This window comes from Saccopteryx bilineata, chromosome 5 (genome assembly GCF_036850765.1).
Source record: "Saccopteryx bilineata isolate mSacBil1 chromosome 5, mSacBil1_pri_phased_curated, whole genome shotgun sequence".
NCBI classification, from domain to species: Eukaryota; Metazoa; Chordata; class Mammalia; order Chiroptera; family Emballonuridae; genus Saccopteryx; species Saccopteryx bilineata.
In genome coordinates, this window is record NC_089494.1 from 17,747,592 (window position 1) to 17,767,320 (window position 19,729).

Sequence of the window (19,729 nt, forward strand, 5' to 3'; positions counted from 1 at the left end):
GTGGAATGGGCTCCTACATCAAAGCATAATGGTGAAGATTACATAAAAGGATACATGTAAAGTACTTAGATCTCTAACTTATTAGTTATTTAACTGTGTATATTATTATTACTAAATATGTTCATTTCCCATGTGTTGATACATTGTCCGTTTTTTTGGTTTGTTTGTTTGTTTTTACTTTCAATGTGTAGATTGTGAGTTCAAATCCTTTAATGTAAATTCTAGATAAGCTTGATGTGGTGGTTTTAAAGTAAATCCAAAAATTCTTTGCTACTTTTCATTTCAAGGATGTAGGCTGGACTCAGTGACTTTCGTCTAACAATATGGTAGAAGTGACAGAGTGTGACTTTTTATTTTTTTGTTGATTTTAGAGAGAGAGGAAGGAGGAGAGAGAAACATTGACCCATTGTTTCACCTATTTATGCATTCATTGATTGACCCTTGTATGAAATCTGGCCGGGATCAAACCTAAAACTTTGGCATATTGGGACAGCAGTCCAACCAAATGAGCTACCTGGTGAGGACCCAGAGTGTGACTTTTAACAATAGGTTATAAAAAGCATTGTGGCTTACTTCTTGCTCTCTCTTGGATCACTTACTCTAGGGAAAGTTGGTGTCATGTCCTGATTTCACTGAAGCAGCTACAGGAAGAAATTAGTGTGCTCAGGAACTGAGGTCTTTTGCCCAGAGCAAGTGAGGAATTGAGTCTTCTAGCTATCTGTGAGTATGCCATTTTGGAGCAGGTCCTATAGCTCTAGTTGAGCCTCCAGATGACTGTAGCTAGCCAGCTCTGGCTGACATTGTCATTACAATCTTGTGGGAGACCTTGAAACAGAACCACCCAGCTAAGCTGCTCCCAGATTTCTAATCCTTAGAAATAGTGTGGCCCTGGCTGGCTGGTTAAGTGGTAGAGCGTCTGCCTAGTATGTGGATGTCCTGGGCTTGATTCCCAGTCAGGGCACACAGGAGAAGTGACCATCTGTTCTCCACTCCTCTCCCTCCCCCTTCTCTCTCTCTCTCTCTCTCTCTCTCTCTCTCTCTCTCTCTCTCTCTCTCTCTTTCCCTCCTACAGCCATGGCTCAATTAGTTCAAGCGTGTTGGCTCTGGGTGCTGAGGATGGTTCTGTGGAGCCTCCACCTCAGGTCCTAAAATAGCTCAATTGCCAATCAACAGTCTTTCGTGGGCTGAGCATCCCCAGTAGGGGCTTTCTGGGTGGATCCTGTTAGGGGTGCACGTGGAGTCTGTCTCTCTGTCTCACTTCTTCTCACTTAAAAAAATATAAAACAAATAGTGTGAGATAATGTTTGTTGTTTAGAATACTAGGTTTTGGAGTAGTTTATTTTATGTAGAAATAGATAAACAATACACTTTGATATTGACACTTAAAATATATATATATATGACACATTCAGAAATGTGTACAAGTCAATGAATTTTTATGTATTGAACACTCCCACAAAACCAGCACCCAGATCAAGAGATAAAACATTACCAGCCCCCAGAAGACCCTTCCAGTCACTGCTTCCCTGTCCCCAAGGGTAGCCACTATCCTGACTTCCAACAATATAAATGCACTTTATGTAAATGTAGTCATATATCATGTATTCTTTTATGTCTAGTTTCTTTTACTCATTTTATTTATGAGGCTCACCCATATTTTTGTGTTAATTATAGGCTGTTCATTCTGTTTAGTTACCTGAACGTACTACAATGTATTTATCCACTGCACAGAGGATTTCTGTGTTACACTTACCATGTGTATTTCTTCTCAACATTTTGCTACATTCTCTATCATTTTCTCTCTCCACACACACACCATATATTCATATACTCATTCTTGTTTATTTACATTTCCAAACTATTTCCTACAATTTGCAGAGAACATAATCTTTTACATCTAAAATATTCTGGGCCTGACCTGTGGTGGCGCAGTGGATAAAGCGTCGACCTGGAAATGCTGAGGTCGCTGGTTCAAAACCCTGGGCTTGCCTGGTCAAGGCACATATGGGAGTTGATGCTTCCAGCTCCTCCCCACCTTCTCTCTCTCTGTCTCTCCTCTCTTTCTCTCTCTCTGTCTCTCCCTTTCCTCTCTAAAATGAATAAAATTTTTTTAAAAAATTCTGAATATGTATCCTAAAAATACTTTCTTATATAATTAAAGTGAAATGATAAAAATCAAGACATTTGATCTTGATATATCTTTTTTATAATATACATTTGATATTCAAAGTTTACCAGTTGTTCTAATAGTACCCTTTAGAGTAACTTTTTTTTTCCTACCCAGGATACAATACAAGGTTGGATTTATTGTTCTGTCTCTTTGGTCTTTTTTTTTTTTTTTTTTTTTTTTGTATTTTTCTGAAGCTGGAAACGGGGAGGCAGTCAGACAGACTCTCGCATGCGCCTGTCCAGGATCCACCCGGCATGCCCACCAGGGGGCGATGCTCTGCCCATCCAGGGTGTTGCTCTGTTGCTACCAGAGCCACTCTAGTGCCTGAGGCAGAGGCCATGGAGCCATCCCCAGCGCCTGTGCCATCTTTGCTCCAATGGAGCCTTGGCTGCGGGAGGGGAAGAGAGAGACAGAGAGGAAGGAGAGGGGGAGGGGTGGAGAAGCAGATGGGTGCTTCTCCTGTGTGCCCTGGCCGGGAATCGAACCCGGGACTCCTGCACGCCAGGCTGGCGCTCTACCACTGAGCCTACCGGCCAGGGCCTTGGTCTCCTTTTTAATCTTAAATAGTTTCTCAATTTTTCATTATCTTTTGTGAAATTGATATTTTTGGAGTCAACTCACTTTTTATATTTAAAAAGTAAAACCCCAGACTTTTTTTTTTTTTGTATTTTTCTGAAGCTGGAAACGGGGAGAAACAGTCAGACAGACTCCCGCATGCGCCCGACCGGGATCCACCTGGCACGCCCACCAGGGGCAACGCTCTGCCCACCAGGGGGTGATGCTCTGCCCCTCCGGGGTGTCGCTCTGCCGCGACCAGAGCCACTCTAGCGCCTGGGGCAGAGGCCAAGGAGCCATCCCCAGCGTCCGGGCCATCTTTGCTCCAATGGAGCCTTGGCTGCGGGAGAGGAAGAGAGAGACAGAGAGGAAGGAGGGGGGGTGGAGAAGCAAATGGGCGCTTCTCCTATGTGCCCTGGCCGGGAATCGAACCCGGGTCCCCTGCACGCCAGGCCGACGCTCTACCGCTGAGCCAACCAGCCAGGGCCAAACCCCAGACTTTTTAAACCTTATTCCATTTCTGTAGAGTCACATTTTTTTAAGCAAGCACTAATACATATAATTGAATTTTTAAAAAGATTTTATTTATCAATTTTACCAAGAGAGGAGAGAGACGGATGGGGAGCATGAAGTATCAACTCATAGTTGCTGCATTTTAGTTGTTCATTGATTGATTGCTTGTCATATGTGCCTTGACTGGGCAAGCTGAGGGTTTCAAACCAGTGACCTCAGTGTTCCAGGTCAACGCTCTATCCACTGCCCAACCACAGGCCAGGCTATAAATTTTTTTTAATGAAAATAGTCAATTCTAAATAACTGAGTCAAAATTATTTTTGAAATATTGTAATAATGCAATCACAGGAGATCAAGTTGGTTGGGCAATTTTACCTTAAACTCAGAAAAGCCTTTAGCTTCAAAATCATCAAATACGAATCTCCAAATTTATATCATTTTCATGGCCTTAAACCTAGTCCAGACACCATGAACTTACATGTTTGTCTGGGGGTTATTTTAAGTTAGCTACCATTCACTAGAACAATAACAAATGAAGGCAAGATATCTATTGTCAATAGGTATGTACCAACCACCCAAGTCTATTTACATTGGCTACTTCAATAGTTAGGACTCCAGTACACCAGTTCAGTTTAGTCCAACATCCATTTATTGAACATCTACTATGTTATATGTTCCAGGCTAAATTCTGGGAATATTCAGAGATTAAGACATAGTCCTTTCCCGCAACAGTAAGCAACAGAGTAGAAGCTGTACATATATACATGTACCTATATATCCCATATACTATACTTATATAGAGAGAATGAAGATCAATGTGATATGTGGAAAAATAAAGGTATACTGAGAGAGTACTAGGAGAGCAAGACTGATACGAGGGGCAGGAGACATGGGACATCAGGGAAGGCTTTATGGATAAGGAATGGCTCGAAGTACATCTTAAAAGACAAGGGAAGTGTTTTCCAAACAGAGGGGTCCAGTGTGTGTGTGTGTAGAGCAGGATGAGGGAGGGCTGCATAGGTGAACAGAGGACAAGATGTTCAGCGCTGAATGCTATAGTGTAAAGAACAAAACGGGGCAGGGGCAGAGCGCAGGCTTCTTAACCGCATAGGGAGCTTGGACGATGTTGGAGGAGAGCCTTTGATTAATACGGAATAGCAGAAAGGTCATCAAATTAGTATTTTTAAATAACATAGCCATTTTGGGGGGCATGAATTTTGGTGGTGGACAAGAGTGTAGGCAGGGAAACTGTCACTCACAGTAGGCCAGATGAAAGATAAAGAGGGTGTGACTCAGAGCTGTCATGGAGATGACAGAATTAAGAAATAATTTGAACATCAAATTAGCAGCAACTGGTGATTAACTGGGTGTGGGATGAAGAATTTAGCCTTCATAGTTGGTGGTGCTAGCAAGCAAGATGGCAAATACAGAGAAAGTCTGTGTAGGGAGGTGTGTGTGTGTGTGTGTGTGGAGGGGAGTGCTCAGTGGAAAGGGTGTGTTCAGTTTGGGTGCTGAGCAGTAGGTATCCATGGAACATTCAAGTGAAGATGCCTAACTGGAAGTTCTGGGAAAGGATTTAGAAGTCATCAGCAATATAAGTGGAAACTAGATGCATGAACACATGAAACTGCCCAGGCAGAGTACAAAGAAAATGAGCCAGTGACAGACCCAATGAAAACAACAACAAAAAGCAGTATTTAAGGGAGTGGGTGGAGCAAGTCCAAGGAGACTTTAGTTGGACACCAAAGCAAAACAACATGGTGATACATTTATCCTTCCATGAAGGAATTTTTAGAATCTCTGTATTTGATCTTTTGTTCTTATAAAGATCATTTAAATCTAGTTTTGCAAAATCTCTTGACCAGAAAAACAAATTCTGCCTAGCACTATTATTAATCAATCTCTTCTCAAAGATTTAATTTCTGCCCTCTTAAGTTCTACAGATCACCCTTCAAAATCTGTAGGCAGCTTATGTGACTCAATTCAGGCCTCTCCTCTTGGCTTAAACACCCTCAGTTCCTTTACCAGTTCCCTATGGGATGATTTTCAGCCTTCACCTCTGGAGATCCTCTCTTACGAACACTGCTGTTTGTCAAGTTGTCCACAAGTGTAGCAAGCCGTCCTCTGGCAATATTCTAACTTATGCACAGTATGCTATAGTTACTATCTTCCTTGCTTGGGAGACAGTATTTCCAGTAATGTAGCCTAAAATTAAATTGTATTACACTGTTAGCTATTTGAATGTATAGTTAACTTAAGTGCACTGCCCTGCCCGCAATAAAAACATAACCATCTCTTCTTCTGCTACTTTTATTTAGCCTAATAGGTTTCACATTTTGCTCATTTTTTTTTCCCACTCATATGAAAGCTTTCTTGTCTCTTTCATCTCAGGGCAGGAAATGGCCTGGACATCTAACAACAACAGAAAAAATTGTTGCCCTGGCTGGACTGCTCAGTTGTTTAGAGCATCATCTCAAAGCACAGATTGCTGGTTCAATCCCCGATCAGGGCACAGACAGGAACAGTTCGATGTTCCTGTCTCTCTCCAACTGAAATCAATAAATAAATTTAAAAAATAAATTGTAGACAAACATGTAGCAACCATCAGACCAGGGTAAATGTCAAGAATGGATCCTCATGGAACCTCAAACCTATGGTCAATGTTTTGATCCAAGTACAGGCTTCTGGCTCCATCCTCAAACTTCAAATTTAACATGAAAATGGATAAAAGGTGGGGTATATGGAGCCAGTGTCTTTCTGATAGGTTGATCTTTTAAATTGCTTTTTTGTTGATTAGAAGTTTTTCCTATTTTCTTCTGGAATCTCTAGATGATAAAGTTTATATTCCTTCACTGGAAATGGACAGGGACTCAATCAATCCTGATTTTCTCTCAGGCAAATGTGAAACAAATGGAAAGGAAAAATTTCTGAGCTTAGGAGAGATGTAACACAGAAGGCACCCTCAAAGAAGTCAGATAACACTGCCACACGTTAGGTACCTCCAGCTGAAGACTGAGGATGTGAGATCCTAGAGAACATCTGCTCAGTTCTGGGCTTTCTGTGACGTCGTGCTTCCCCAGAGGGCAAGGACCACCACATCCGCTCTTTGTGAAGCTGAGGTATTAGATTGGTTCTCTAGTTTTCAGCCCTCCAGTATCTTTCCATTTGTGCCTATTTATGGGTGGGGGCTTCCTGTTCCAGTGTGACTGCTGGAGCCAGACTGCTTGGGTTTGGATCCTGGCTCCACTACTTACTAGGGCTGTGGCCTTCCAGAACATCAGTCTGTCTGTAAAATGGAGCAACAGTACATATCTTAGGGTTGTGAGGGGAAAAAGTTAAAAGTATCAATTACTTTTAGAGTACCGAGCACTTATTACACATTCAGTTAGTGTTAAGATGTTATTCTTTAGTGTTCCCGACCTGAAACCAGTTTAGACACAGGTAGAGGCCCAGTTGTTTGGTTTCCCCAGGACAGCTCAGAGCTGAGCCAGTTAGTTACCGGCCTGTAGATGGGTAAGAACTTTTTAAGAAGACAATGTTAAGGTTGTAGGAAACATAGCAGAAACAAATGTTATGGTCCCAAATTTCTATTGATTGGGAAGACGAGGCAATTTCCTCCTGCATACACTTTATTCACACATGCTAAGTCTCACCGAACATACGACACTACCAGGGGAGGTGGCTTGGGTTTTCAGGGTAATCCTTGCTTCTGGCCTTGTTCTGCACCAAGTAATAAAGAACCAGGAGCAAGACTGGGGACAAGGAGGTAAGGGGTGAGGATGGGACAGAACAGTGTGTGGCAGGCAGCTCACAGCGAGGCAGGCAGGCAGGCAGCAACAGCAGTTCTGGCCAATCAACATTTTATTTTTCCAGTCAACACCAGCACAGATGTCCCTATCCACTTCTTGACCCTGGTAGGGGGTCCCACCACACTTGAACTGCCCAGGGTCCAGAGGAGCAGGTCTCCTTATTCCTCCCTGGGATAGTATGAAAGCACCTCCTCCCAAGACAGAGCTCCTGCGCACTAACACAGTGCTGGTGCATGTGCTGTGGGATCCCCGCTCTGCTCCATCATGAAAGGCTGCAACGAACTAGGCCAATGGTTCAGTGGAGGTTCCACGGGCAACCATGACCTAAGAGCTCAACTACTAGTCTGACACCCCGCCCCCCCCAGGGTTAGTCTATACCTCCCAGACAGGAGCCTCCCTAAAGTTTAGCCAGGGGAAGAAGAGCTGGCAGAGTGGGGATTGAGCTGCTAAGGATAGGACAAAGCAGGGAAATAAAGCAGAGAGGAACACAGGACAGAAGAGAAAAATAATAAAGTGCCTGAACTAAACAACCAAGTGGGACACAAAGACAGAGCAGCACAGGTCCCTGAGGATAGGAGAAAAAAGAAAGGGATAGACAGACCAGCAGGGTTTGGGGCAGACTGGAATGAGAATAGAGATGAGGCAGGGAGGCAAGTGCAGGCTGGGGGAAGGATTTCCCTAGCTCTGTTCACATCCACTAACCCAAAGGTAACATTATTTACAAACAACACCAATCCCAGGCCCTGGAGCAGGCCCAGGACAGCAGGCAGGCAGTAGGCAGAGGTGGGCTAGCTACCATCAGACAGCCAACTTCCTTACATACTACCCCTCGTAGAGCAACAGGGAAAGGATGGAACAGTGGCCACCTACTGTGCCTGCAATTCTTGCCATGGCTCATGGCTCGGCCATGGACTGCGCCTCTTGGTCTGACTGTAACAGAGGAGGGGGGTTGGGCCCTAAGGATGGAGGGGGTGGAGCATCAGGAGGCTCTGGGGATGTCTCTGGCCCCAACCCCAGCTCTGCATTCAGCTGCTCCAGCTCCCCCTGATCCAGCAACTCAAAGTCCTCAGTGGTGAGTGCCTCTTCTTCCTCAGGGGCAGGCAGGGGCTGGGGTGAGTCCTGGGGAAGAGGTGGGGGCACCGAGAGGGAAGGGGCTGGGTCACTTTCAGCAAGGCAAAGTAGGGGGGGCAGGGTGCTCGAGGGAGTGGTGGGATTACCACTCACTGCCTCTGGGCTCGGTGTCTCCACTGGTCCTCCAGGGGAGAGCCTCTCTTCATCTGTGGGAGAGCCTGCCCCATTGAAGTGCGTGTTCACAAAGTGAAGGGGGGACGAGAGCCGAAGCAAGGTTTCCTTGGCTGCTGCATCTTCATCTTCCTCCTCCTCCTCCTCCTCCTGCTCCGAGTCCAGGCCTTGCCTTGCGAGGGCCTGCGGGGGGCCCAGCAGGTCTTCCGGAGGGGCCAGCTCTGTCTCCTCTCCCTCCCCCAGCTCCCGGCTCAGGGCTTCCTCTGGCTCACTTGGCAGGCTCTGCTGGTCCAAATCTGTGCAGAAAACAAGAGGGTCAGGAATGGGCCTGCTGTTCTGAATGCCCACACAGGCTATAAGTTCAAAAACAAGAACTCAGTACATAGAGTGCTGGATTGGGCCTAAGGTGTTAAGGTCTTTCAGGAGCTTAAGAGTAGAATTACAGGGTCAGTTCACCAATATTTATGGGGCAACAATCAGAGAGCAAAGCTAGTATCTCACAACAGGGAACAGGAAGATTGGGAAGGGCAAATGGGTTCCCATACCCTCCGAGACATCAGTTAGTTGTGGAGTTGTGGCCCGGGATACTGAGAAGCCACCACTCTCCAAGATAGATGCCTCCTCATCTGACAGCTCTGAGTCTGTAATGGCCAAAGCCAGGGCTGTTTTCTTCACATCGACCTGCAGGAGAACCAGGATGAACACAATAGATGAGGTGATAAGAGAACTAATTTTCTAGGAGCACCCCCTAACCAACTCCCATTCCCCCCAGCCTTCTACTTGACCTCCCATCTCCCTTGGACCTCACCACCGGGGAGAAGCCAGCCAGCTCTGCCTCGCTTTCGCTCTCTGTCTCTGCCAGTGGCTCATCACCTTCAGGGGGTGCGTTCTTCCCTTGCCGCTCTAGAGAGGTAAGAGCAGCAGGGTACTCGCCAAGCCAGAACAGTAGTGGGGGACAAACATGGCCAAGGGACTGGAGATTATCGATAAATTCTAGGGCGTTTCATGAGCCGTAAGCCAAGCCCCGCCCGGGTTATAGGAGCCCCTTACTCCTCTTGTCGTGTTTGTGATGCAGGCTGTCAGCTTCTGCCTTCATGCTGTAGTCCAGCTGCATGAGCAGGGGCTCCAGGCGAGTATACATCCTCTGGATCAGCTCATGATAAACCACCAGGGGCCACAGCAGGATACTCAGCACTAGGGGACAGAACATCGACTCAGAGCTCCCTATGCTTATTTCCTGAAGGCCCTTGTTCAACTGGTCCCTAAACAGCAAGTCCTTTCCTGAGGCTGTATCAGCCTCTTCCCTCTGTATCCTCTGCCCTCCTCCCAGGCGACTCTTCCACTGTTGCTAATACTCCCAGTATCCCTCAGGGATCTCTGTGAATGGGCAACTGAGCGAGGGAGAGAGCACAGGCGTCCCTTTAGGTCAGTTCAGGGAAAGAAGATAAGGAGAGGGCTTTGGGAAGGGCAAGGTTAGACCCTACTCACAGACAATGTAGGAAATCATAATCCCTGGAACATAGTGTCCCAGCACAGCCAACAGAGCACAGCCGGAGCAGACTCGAGCACAGAACTGCAGAGAAGAGCACAGAGTCTAAGAACTTGGGCGGAAGTAGTATACACCCCACTCACTTGGGTAAGAAATTACTGCTCAGCAGGTGAAAGGAGAAGTATGCCCTCTGGGAATATGGTGATCCAGTCTAGTCAAAGGATGCCCACCACCACCAGTTTGGGAAGTATGCAATTGATACTACCAAACACCTAAAAGTCAAACAGCTGTGCCTTGGCAGGAAATAGTGTCAGAACACCAGCGTATTCTCCGAGTGAGAAGAAGGCACCAGGTCTCTTCCTCCAGTGTCCAAACACTCCTCCCCACCCCCTTTTCCCCACAGTGCAGGGAACTACTGTACGACATGGGGGAGGTTACCTGAGCTGGATTCTGCCTCTTGTACTGCAGCAGCTCCTGCAGATGAATCTGGAAGGTGAGCCAGCTCTCAGCCAGGTATCTGCACAACTCGGGCACACTCAGCAGGTGCGGCCGGGCGCCTGACCCCGCACCCTCACTGGGGAGACATGACATGACCCCTAGAGGCCTCAGACACCAGCTTCTTAGGCACTCAGATCCCTCTGAGAATGCCAATTGAGATCTTCAGTCTAAGGAAATGGATAACCCTACCTCCCCAAAAGAGGCTGTCCTGGTCCAGGGAAACAAAGCCCAGAGCTCCCAACCCTATGCCCCCAAAGGAGCGGGCACACAAACACCTACACAGGAATCTAGGACCAAGCTAATCATCAGTCCGTTCACTATGTGGGGGGTTCTGTGCCTACAGAAGCTGCAGTGTTGCCCTGTGCCATGGTGACACTGGCACCAAAGCAAGACAGGATTTGGGCATTTGTCTTCAAGAGGTGGCCTGCACTCACCTGTCAGAGTGTGGCTCCTCTGGGGTTGATGCTATAGAGAGAGGAGGTGACACGTTACTAAGCAGTAGGGGCTTTGGGAGACATTCCCCAAGGCAGACAGAGCTGCCCTCTTATGCAGTCCCAGAGGACTTTCTTCAGATGCCAACTGCAGGAAACACCAGGTTGTGTTGTTTGAATGTGTCCCTCTTTTGTAGTCTTTACCCTTTTCAAACACAGGAACTATGTCTATTCATGTTTATGTCCCAAGCAACCTGCACACAGCTTGGTATCTAGTTGCTCCAAGAAGCAACTAGATATGAATTATGTTGTTGTACGAGTATCAATATAAAAAAATAAAAACGAAACAGTGAGAGCTAACATTTATATAATTCCTATTGCATGTGAAGGTCTACCACATGCACGTAACATGAATTAACTCACTTATTCTCCACCTCCTGATAAAGTTCTACCATCTCCTACTTTATAGATCAGAAAATGGAGGCAAATACAGATTGAGTGGATCTTAGATTACACACACAGTAAATGGCTGAGCAGACAATGGAACCCGGGCAATCTGGCCGCAGAGTCCACAGTCTTAGCTATTATATTCACAGCAACACCAATCTGAGGAAGGAGGAATGCCCATTCCCGAACTGGGGGCGCGGGGTGCCCGGGAGGCAGGTGGCCCGCGGTGTGCGCACCGCCTCCGCCACCCGGCCACCCAGCGGGTCACCCCGGCAAGCGCACAATGGGGCTCGCTAAATGAAGGAAGTGACACTCACCTGAGACGTCGGGGAGGAAGCGAGGCTGCCACAGATCCAGCAGAAAATAGGCCAAAAGTGAGACGCTCAGTAGGAAGATGGGCCGAAGGGACGACGAAGACAGCAACCTTCGGGAGAGACAGGCCCCTGCGCGGTGAGCGGGTGCGAGCGGCTCCCGCAGCCATCGCAGGAGGCGGAAACGGCAGCCTCCGGGCCTAACCCGAGACCCGGAGACCGAGGCCCGGGCCCCCCAGGCGGAAAGCAAGTCTCCGGGCACCGGGGGTGGGCAGTCCCCAGGGCCAGCGTCGCCCCCAGAGAGGTCAGGTCAGGGCCCGGCCCCTCCCGCCCCCGCCGCCCGGCCCGCCCCCTTCCCCCGCGCCGTTACCAGAAGAGGCCGTTGAGCGCGGCCGCCGTCACCAAGCTGTGCAGCGGCTTCTCCCACACCAACAGCCGCTGCGCGGCGGCCAGCACGGCCTCCCAGCCGCGGAGCCGCAGCCACAGCGCCGTGGCCAGGCGTCCCACCGCCTCGGCCGCGGCCGCCTCGTCCTCCGCCTCGCTGGTAGCCTCACCCATGCCCACGCTCAGAGCCAGGCCGAAGCTCAGGCCCGGCCCCGGGCCCCCAGCCGCGCCGGTGTTACCCCCGCCGCCGCTCGCCATAGCCCCGCCGCAGCCGCCGCCCGAGCCCGCGGGGAGCCAGGGCTGCGCGGCCGCCGCCGGGGGCGCGTCAGGCGGAAGGGGGCGCACGCCGCGGAGAGAGCCGCCGAGGCCGCCGCCGGGCAACACGTGATGGCGGAGTGTCGGGCTCGTCACGTGATGCGCCCTAACCGCCTGGGTAGGGCGGCCCGCGCATGCGCGCAGGGGCACGGGTGACCCGGGTTCCTACAGTGCTCTGTTCAACTGCTGGAGTCGTGACCCCTGGTTGGGGACTAAATGGTGTCTCTTTCTTCCTGACCGAAGGCCTGTAGCTCCGTGTTTCGCCACCCCAGCCCGTTTTCTTTTCCCGGTGTAGGCAGGGCGGCTAGGGAGTCTGGCGCGGGCCAGCTATTCCCGCTGTGATGTCGGTCGAAGAGGCAGGAAAGGGGGTTTCCAGATGCTTCCTCCCCTCGGTGGGATCTGCTTCTGCTCTGGCCAGGCGGCGGCTGTCCCATTACTCAACCCTCAACGTACTGGTCTTCCCAGTTTCCTCTTCACGGCGGTAAATAAACACCAGCGTGTGACGCGAGGGACTGACTCAATAACAGCTTCACCTACTGAGAGTTGTTTACTCCCTGTCTATGTAAACATTCCCGCCCCCACACAGACAGCTCCTTCCAGTCCCCTGCTCGAATCAGGAGTTTAGTAGGGTCTGCGGTTGAATTTAAAAATAAAATCCTTTTTAAATGTTTATTCTTTGGAGACATGTTAACACCATTTATTGAGGCTTACAACATATCGGACGTTTTATTGTCCCTTGAATCGATCTCTGCAATTACCCTACAAAATACGTATTTAGTTTTTTTTGTTTTGTTCTTTTGGTGACAGAGAGAGACAGAGGGACAGACAGGAAGGGAGAGAGATGAGAAGCATCAATTCTTGGTTGCAGCACCTTAGTTGTTCATTGATTGCTTTTTCATATGTACCTTGACACCCCCCACCCCCCCCACCCCTACAGCAGAGCAAGTGACCCCTTGCTCAAGCCAGCGACTTTGGGCTCAAACCAGCGACCACGGGGTCATGTCTATGATCCCACGCTCAAGCTGGTGACTTCGGGTTTTGAACCTGGGCCCTCTTTCCCAGTCTGAAGCTCCATCCACTGCGCCACCACCTGATCAGGCCGTATTTAATTAGGTTTAAAATTCGAAACTACAGTGCATACACTGTACAGCAAAAAGTAAGCTTCCCTGCTTCATTGTACACACACAGTGCAACCACTGTCAAATTTCTTGTGCATCCCTTCGTCGCTTTTATGTACATTGATGTGTGTGTATCTATATCTCCCCTTTTTAAAAACAATTGGGAGCAACTCGTCGTCCTACATTTTTGTTTTATTCACATTAGAATCTACATTGGTAAGAGAAGTCAGCGGGGCTTGCTCCCCTTCCGTGCGGTATGGTTCCCTAGGAACTGTCCCCATTTGTCAGATGAAGCGAGGTCATGCTGGGGATCAGCTCTGTGACTTGCCCGGACCAGGCTTTGGAGCCCGCCGCTCGGCCCAGCCGGCGGCAGGAAGTGCCGCGATCGCTGACTCGCCGGCGACACCCGCGCGGCTTGTAAACGCGGGGCAGATGAGCGGCGCGGCGCGACAACGGCATAGTTCGCATTGCCTCGTGGCCGGGTTCTTTCTCTACTCCGTGAGGTGAGCGCCCCGGCCAGTGAATCCCAAGCCCGGAGCTCCGATCCTGGAGTGCAGAGCTCCGGTCCGGGTCCGGGATAGCGGAGCCCCGCCCGGGGCGGAACAGGAAGAGGCGCCCTTGCGCCCGGGCCCCGCCTGCTGCCGCTGGCGCGAGGGACGCGGCCGGCACTGGCAAGGGCGGCGGCCGGCGCGGAGGAGGCCGGAGGGCAGGTGGACCGCGGCCCCCTTACAACTCGTTCGCTTCCCATCCGCCTTCACAGGGCGGCAGCTGGCGGCGCGATGGACCTAGCTGGGCTCCTGCGGGACGAAGAAGGCACCTTCTCTCTCACCGGCTTCCAGGACTTCTCGGTGAGCGCGCTGCCCGCCCCACTCCCCGGCCGCCTGCGCTTGGAGTCGGGAGACTCCCCTCGGGGCCGAGCCGGGCCGGGCGGAGAGCTCGCCTGACAGCCTGCCCGGGAGCTGGGAGGCAGCCGCTCGAGCCGTCCCCACCTGAGGCCCCGGCTGCTCGGCCCCGGGGGAGAGCCGCGGGGCACAGGATTGGAGGTAGTGGTGGCCCGCCCGAGCCTTGCTCGGAGAAGCGCACTTGGAGAGCCCTCAGTGGAGGACGGTTCCGCCCCTTGTGGACAGGCTCCCACTGGCAAACAATCCAGAGACCGCGGGCTTGGGTGGGGCATGCGACCCAGGAGCAGGGAGGCAGGCCTGCTGCCCCGCGCTCCCTTCTGGCCCGGAGTCGGGATCTCCGTCGCACCCTCCCCTGCCCTTCACCCTCCACCACCCTCCTGCCCCGTTTCAGTTCCTACCGGGACACCAGAAGCTGAGTGCCAGGATCCGGAGAAGACTCTACTATGGCTGGGACTGGGAAGCGGACTGTAGCCTGGAGGAGCTCTCCAGCCCCATGGCAGGTCAGACAGTGTTGTGTGTGTGACTGAGCATGTGAGCAGCCCGAACATGGGATTGTCAGCGGGCACAAGAGTGACTCTAGGTGTACCCCATGAGTTGCCCTGTTTCTTCATAGCTAGCTTTTAGGTAGTTGGTGTAAAGGCTGGGTTTATTTTTCACCTTTTTTTTTTTTTAGCCCAAATGAGTATAAAACATTGCTATCTTACAAATATGTATCTCTCTTGACTTGAATACCAGAAACTCTTAATTTTCCAAGAACATCCACCATGTGTTTCCCAAATAAATGAAGTATGTCTATTTCCCCAGTGAACAAGAGTGAAAGACAAGTTTAAGTAACTTCCTGTGACTGGAAGATAAGCCTTCTTGCTGGAAGGAGCTGAAGGTCAAACTTGGGATGGACTTTTTGTTTCAGCGCTATTGTTACTGTGGTCCTGTCTGCAAGGCCTCAGCTCTGTGTGTGTGTGTAAGGGGGGAGGTTGTTTGCTTACTCTGTCTTCCTTTTGCCCCTGCAGACATTGCTGTAGAATTGCTCCAGAAGGCAGCCCCCAGCCCCATTCGCAGACTCCAGAAGAAATATGTTGCCCATGTGTCCCGGTGAGCCTTGAATTGAGGGAGACAGGATGAGAGTGTTTGAACCCTAAAAAGAAGGGATTAGGTATTTCTGGAGAGAAGACGTAAAGACACAGAGATGAGCATCATAAGTGTTACAAGATCTGAAAGGTGCTTGGGTTTAATTACTGATGCTTTCCACCACTCAGGGAGGCGTGCATCTCCCCCTGTGCTATGATGCTAGCCCTGGTGTACATTGAGCGGCTCCGGCACCGAAACCCCGACTACCTACAGCATGTGTCCTCCTCTGACTTGTTCCTGATCTCCATGGTAGGACATCCTCTCCCCTTCGTTTCCTTTGTGAGCTAGGAGCCCAGTGTGAGCTCTGTTGACACCACCTCTCTCTCCTCTGCAGATGGTGGCTAGTAAATACCTCTATGATGAAGGGGAGGAGGAGGAGGTCTTCAACGATGAATGGGGAGCTGCAGGGGGTGTGGCTGTGCCCACTCTCAATGCCCTGGAGAGGGGCTTCCTGAGTGCTATGGTGAGTAGCTGTTTCTTGTTCTGTTTCCTTGGCCCATATTTTTGTTCCTTTCACTCTTCGTTGTTTCTCTCTCAGCCTTCTGTTTTTTTCATTTCTCTTTCTGCTTATCCTCCTTGTGTCTTTCCTTGTATCTTCCTTGTCTAGTGCTCTGCACCGACTACAGCATTTGGAGGTTCCTGGTGTGGTGAGGCCAGAAATGGAGCATCCCTGCTCCTCCATTCCTCCAGGCCCAGCAGGGTCCACTCTGAGTCAGAGCTTCTCTTACTGGACATGATTTGCAGGATTATTTTTTCCCTGTACCCTTAATGGAGGATGTAATGTGAATCCAAATATGTGATGATTAAATGAGTTAATAGAGCCTGACCAGGCGGTGGCACAGTGTATTAGAGCTTCAGACTGGGATGCTGAGGAGCCAGGTTCGAGGCCCCAAGGTTGCTGGTTTGAATATGGGCTCATCTGGCTTGAGCACAGGCTCACTCATTTGAGTGCAGGGTCACTGGCTTGAGTGTAGGATCATAGACTTGACCCCATGGTCGCTGGCTTGAGCCAAAAGGTCACTGGCTTGAGCCCAAGGTCACTGGCTTGAGCAAGGGCTTGCTGGCTCAGCTGGATCCCCCTTCAAGGCGCATATGAGAAAGCAATCCATGAACAACTAAAGTGCTGCAACAATGAGTTGATGCTTCTCATTTCTCTCCCTTCCTGTCTGTCTGTCCATGTCTGTCTGTCTGTCTCTCTTGCACACATGTGCAAAAGCAAATTGAGTTAATACAGAAAAGAAAAGCTCCAGGAACAGTGTTTGGCACATAGTATGTGCCAAGTAAGTGTCACTCATAGTGGTAGTTGAGGTGCTTTTGACTGTTAAATGACTGGCTCATGCCTAAGCCTGGTTTGGTGCCTTTCTCTTCATACCCACAGGATTGGCGTCTCTACACTGACCCTCAGGAGATCTTTGAGGTGCTGAGCTGGTTAGAGAGCTGGTAGGTTCTAAGAGTCGGGAAAAAAGACTTAAAGGCTGAGGCCTACGCCAGAGGAGCTAGACAGAGGTGAGGGTCTGTGTATCTGGGAAGAGGCAGGAGACAGGAGAGAGAATGCCCAAGTCAGTGGTTCCCAAACCTGCCTGCCCTCTTTGTAATCAGTCACCTCTGGGAGGGTGGGAGGAGCTTATAAAAAATACAGATCTTGGTCTCACCCTCGGTGTCTGGATCAGCAGGCGGCCTAGGAATCTGCGCTTTTAACAAGTTCCCCAGTGTTTTCTGGTGGGTCCCGGGGAGGAGGAGGGTGCCATCGAGCCAGCTGCAGGAGAATTGCAGGTGCTTTGTCTTTTCTCTGCTCCCAATAGTGTGGCTGATCATCAGGGACGGCGACGGGGCTGGTACACCTACACAGACCTGTGTGTGCTGTTGGAGCAGCCAGCCTGGCAGCTGGCCCTGGGCTCCCTGTGCCATCAGCTGGCAAAGGTGAGGAGGGGTCAGGAAGACAGGAAGCTTGAGTGGGCTGGTGTATGGGTGGGATGATGTAGAGCGAATACTGAAAGGCTCAGGAGATCGGATCTGGGAGTAGAAGGTGAGAGAGCTCTTACTGGGACTCGTAAAGACAAGGGGCGGGTATGTTAAAGATAGAGCAGGTTTCAGGGGAGGATATTTGGCACTGACTTTTCTTAATCTCTCTCCTGCAGCTATCCTGCCTGTTGGCTGTGGCGTATGTGAGCAGTGTGGCCCTGGCTGTGGCATCAGTGGCTGTAATACACCAGTCCTTGGGGCTGTCCTGCAGTCCCCCACCTGGTCCCCCAGACCTTGGACTGGCCTCCAGGTGCCTCTTGGAACCCTGCGTACCTCCTCCTATGCCACAGTGCCTGCCATCTCCTGCTAATGTCTCCAGCCACCTGGAAGGCAACGTAGGGCTGCATTCACTCTGGAGCAGTCTCCTGGCCTCACTGAGTCCCCCACCATTGCCTCCCCCAGACCCTCCTGCCCCTCCCATTCTCCATAACTGTCCCCTTTGCCAGAAGCTCCAGAAAGACTTGCCAACCTGTCGTGCCTGCCACCATTCCAACCGTACGGGCCCTACAGGGCGCCCAAGCCCCTGGTACAACTCCCATGGCCTGGTGTCCTCCTGGCCCCGGAGCCCAATGCCCTCTCTGCTCCCACAGCCTCAGCAGTGTTCCCTTCTCAGCATCGTGGAGCTGGCCCGCCTCAAGTCTTTCATCTTCCCTGGCTAGGTAGGGTTCCAAGGGATGCACGAAGAGGGCTTGGGAGTCCGAGAATCTAGAGGCGCAATGCTTGATTTAGACCCTGTCTACCTCTCTGGGTCCTTGGCTGGTCCCCTGTCATTTTGGGTGAGGGAGTTTAAGGAGTTACGGGGCAGAATGACTAAAGGTCACTTGCTCTCCTAGACCTCAGTGGCTGGCTGTTGGCCAGGGCAGTGATGGTGCCAGTGTAAGCTTCAACTCGGTGACCAGGGCATATCACAGATGGACAGAGGACCCCTTGTCTCTTCACCTCTTCTGGGCTCTTTTAGACTTTAGCTTTTTAGTTCCCTGGACGGAAAGGTGGGAGATGGGAAATGGGGGTGGAGGGAGATAACATTGACTGGAGTCTGTATGATATCTCTGAGCAGGAGAGCCAGGGATTGACAGGGCCGAGGGGGGATCTGCGAGGGAAGGCGGGTGAGTGGGGAAGCCCAGCCCACGCCCGCCCCTTCCGTGGAGTCTGAAGGAGGCGAGGACTGCCGGGACCTTCAGACCCGCCCCTTTGTCTTCCAGTCTTTTTAGTACCCTGCTCCTGGGCTTCCTCTTTTCCATGTCCTCTCCTGGGTGTTGTCTTCACAGGCCCCTCTGGCCACCACTTTGTATCTGGGTTTTTCACGCTTTTGTAGAACTGAGGTTTCAATAAACAGTTTCAGTTGCATGGCCTGGACTCTTCCTTCTCTGGCAGCCTTTGGAAGAACTTTCTTCCCCATATCTGCCTTCTAAGCCACCCTGCCACCTGATCTCGTCATCTTACAATTCTTCCTCTCTGAGCCCCAGTTCAGAACTTCCCTGTTCTTTGATAGCCATAAGCCCCCGTTTCAATCTTCCCCTCCATCCCTCCTCCCAGCACCCTGGGGTCACTAGCGCTGCTCACCTTGGGTTGCCATAGAGCATGGATGGTGACCGCCATCCCTGGGGTCGATCTTGTCTGTTGAAAGTTCTGGGTGAGCACCACCCTTGTGGATTCTGAAGCACATCTGGACAGAGGCCAAGCCAGGTATCCAGCAGAGCCCATCAGCTTCTTGAGGGCAAGCCAGTGCACCACCTGTGAATCCTGACTTTCAATCCAGTCTGGCCTGTGATGGTAGTGTTGTTAAGAGCGGTCCAAGGAGGGGCAGTCATTGGAAGAAGTAAAACCTCTGGGCAGCTGGACTGGGTGGGTATTTAGGACTGTTTAAGATGGTTTATAGCAGGGATGTATTGCATGCCCCCTAGGGGGCATTTTGAAAATTTACAGGACTTTGTTGACTCAAAACTTTGAAGGCCTGATCTTGGCATTTGGTCGGCTTGGGCAGAAAGCTAGACACCCTGAAATGCCCAGGATCCCTCTTATCAGGAAAGATTCCCAAGGTGAGTTTGGAATCATTGGGTGCACATAATGCATAGGAAAACCCTGTTTATATTGGAGCCTAGAACTATCTAACTTCACGTGTAAACACAAAGTCCAAAGTCCTTTTTGCACATTTTGAATAAAGACTCAGTTTTTCATGAACGCACTTCCATATGAATTCAAACTTGCTTTGCTGCAGCACTTCACCATGAACTCAGTACATCTTTTGAAGCATCAGGTCACCATGGGCAGCACTGCCTGTGGCCCACAAGTCAACAGGGAGGCACCAGTATCAGTTGGCATGGTAGCTTCTGCATCCATGGTGACTCTACATATGGGGTTGGGACTTGATCAGTTTGTTGTCTTCTGGTTTAGT

General features: G+C 50.5%; 2 protein-coding genes and 1 long non-coding RNA gene across 4 annotated transcripts; 2 read left to right on the plus strand and 1 right to left on the minus strand.

The window, feature by feature from the left end:
- Window positions 1–603: 603 nt before the first annotated feature.
- Window positions 604–7,332, plus strand: LOC136337590 (uncharacterized). Its single transcript, XR_010731857.1, has 2 exons — window positions 604–720; window positions 5,630–7,332. It is a non-coding gene; the product is annotated as an uncharacterized lncRNA (long non-coding RNA).
- On the minus strand, window positions 7,082–12,629 carry RETREG2 (reticulophagy regulator family member 2). 2 transcript variants are annotated; one of them, XM_066279013.1, is made up of 10 exons: window positions 11,836–12,629; window positions 11,472–11,578; window positions 10,711–10,741; window positions 10,217–10,352; window positions 9,778–9,862; window positions 9,340–9,483; window positions 9,098–9,192; window positions 8,835–8,970; window positions 8,272–8,585; window positions 7,082–8,166 (listed from the first exon to the last, which is right to left on the minus strand). In XM_066279013.1, exons 1-10 carry the CDS (start codon window positions 12,105–12,107, stop codon window positions 7,942–7,944), a joined length of 1,545 nt encoding a protein of 514 aa, XP_066135110.1. In that variant the 5' UTR covers window positions 12,108–12,629; the 3' UTR covers window positions 7,082–7,941. The 2 variants fall into 2 exon arrangements, with proteins under 2 accessions (XP_066135110.1, XP_066135109.1); XM_066279012.1 differs by having other exon boundaries at window positions 7,082–8,585; window positions 11,836–12,628.
- An 871-nt stretch (window positions 12,630–13,500) lies between these two features.
- Window positions 13,501–18,681, plus strand: CNPPD1 (cyclin Pas1/PHO80 domain containing 1). Its single transcript, XM_066280695.1, has 8 exons — window positions 13,501–14,130; window positions 14,576–14,684; window positions 15,195–15,276; window positions 15,441–15,561; window positions 15,647–15,775; window positions 16,691–16,752; window positions 17,115–17,232; window positions 17,451–18,681. Exons 1-8 carry the CDS (start codon window positions 14,062–14,064, stop codon window positions 17,991–17,993), a joined length of 1,233 nt encoding a protein of 410 aa, XP_066136792.1. The 5' UTR covers window positions 13,501–14,061; the 3' UTR covers window positions 17,994–18,681.
- The last annotated feature ends 1,048 nt before the right edge of the window (window positions 18,682–19,729 follow it).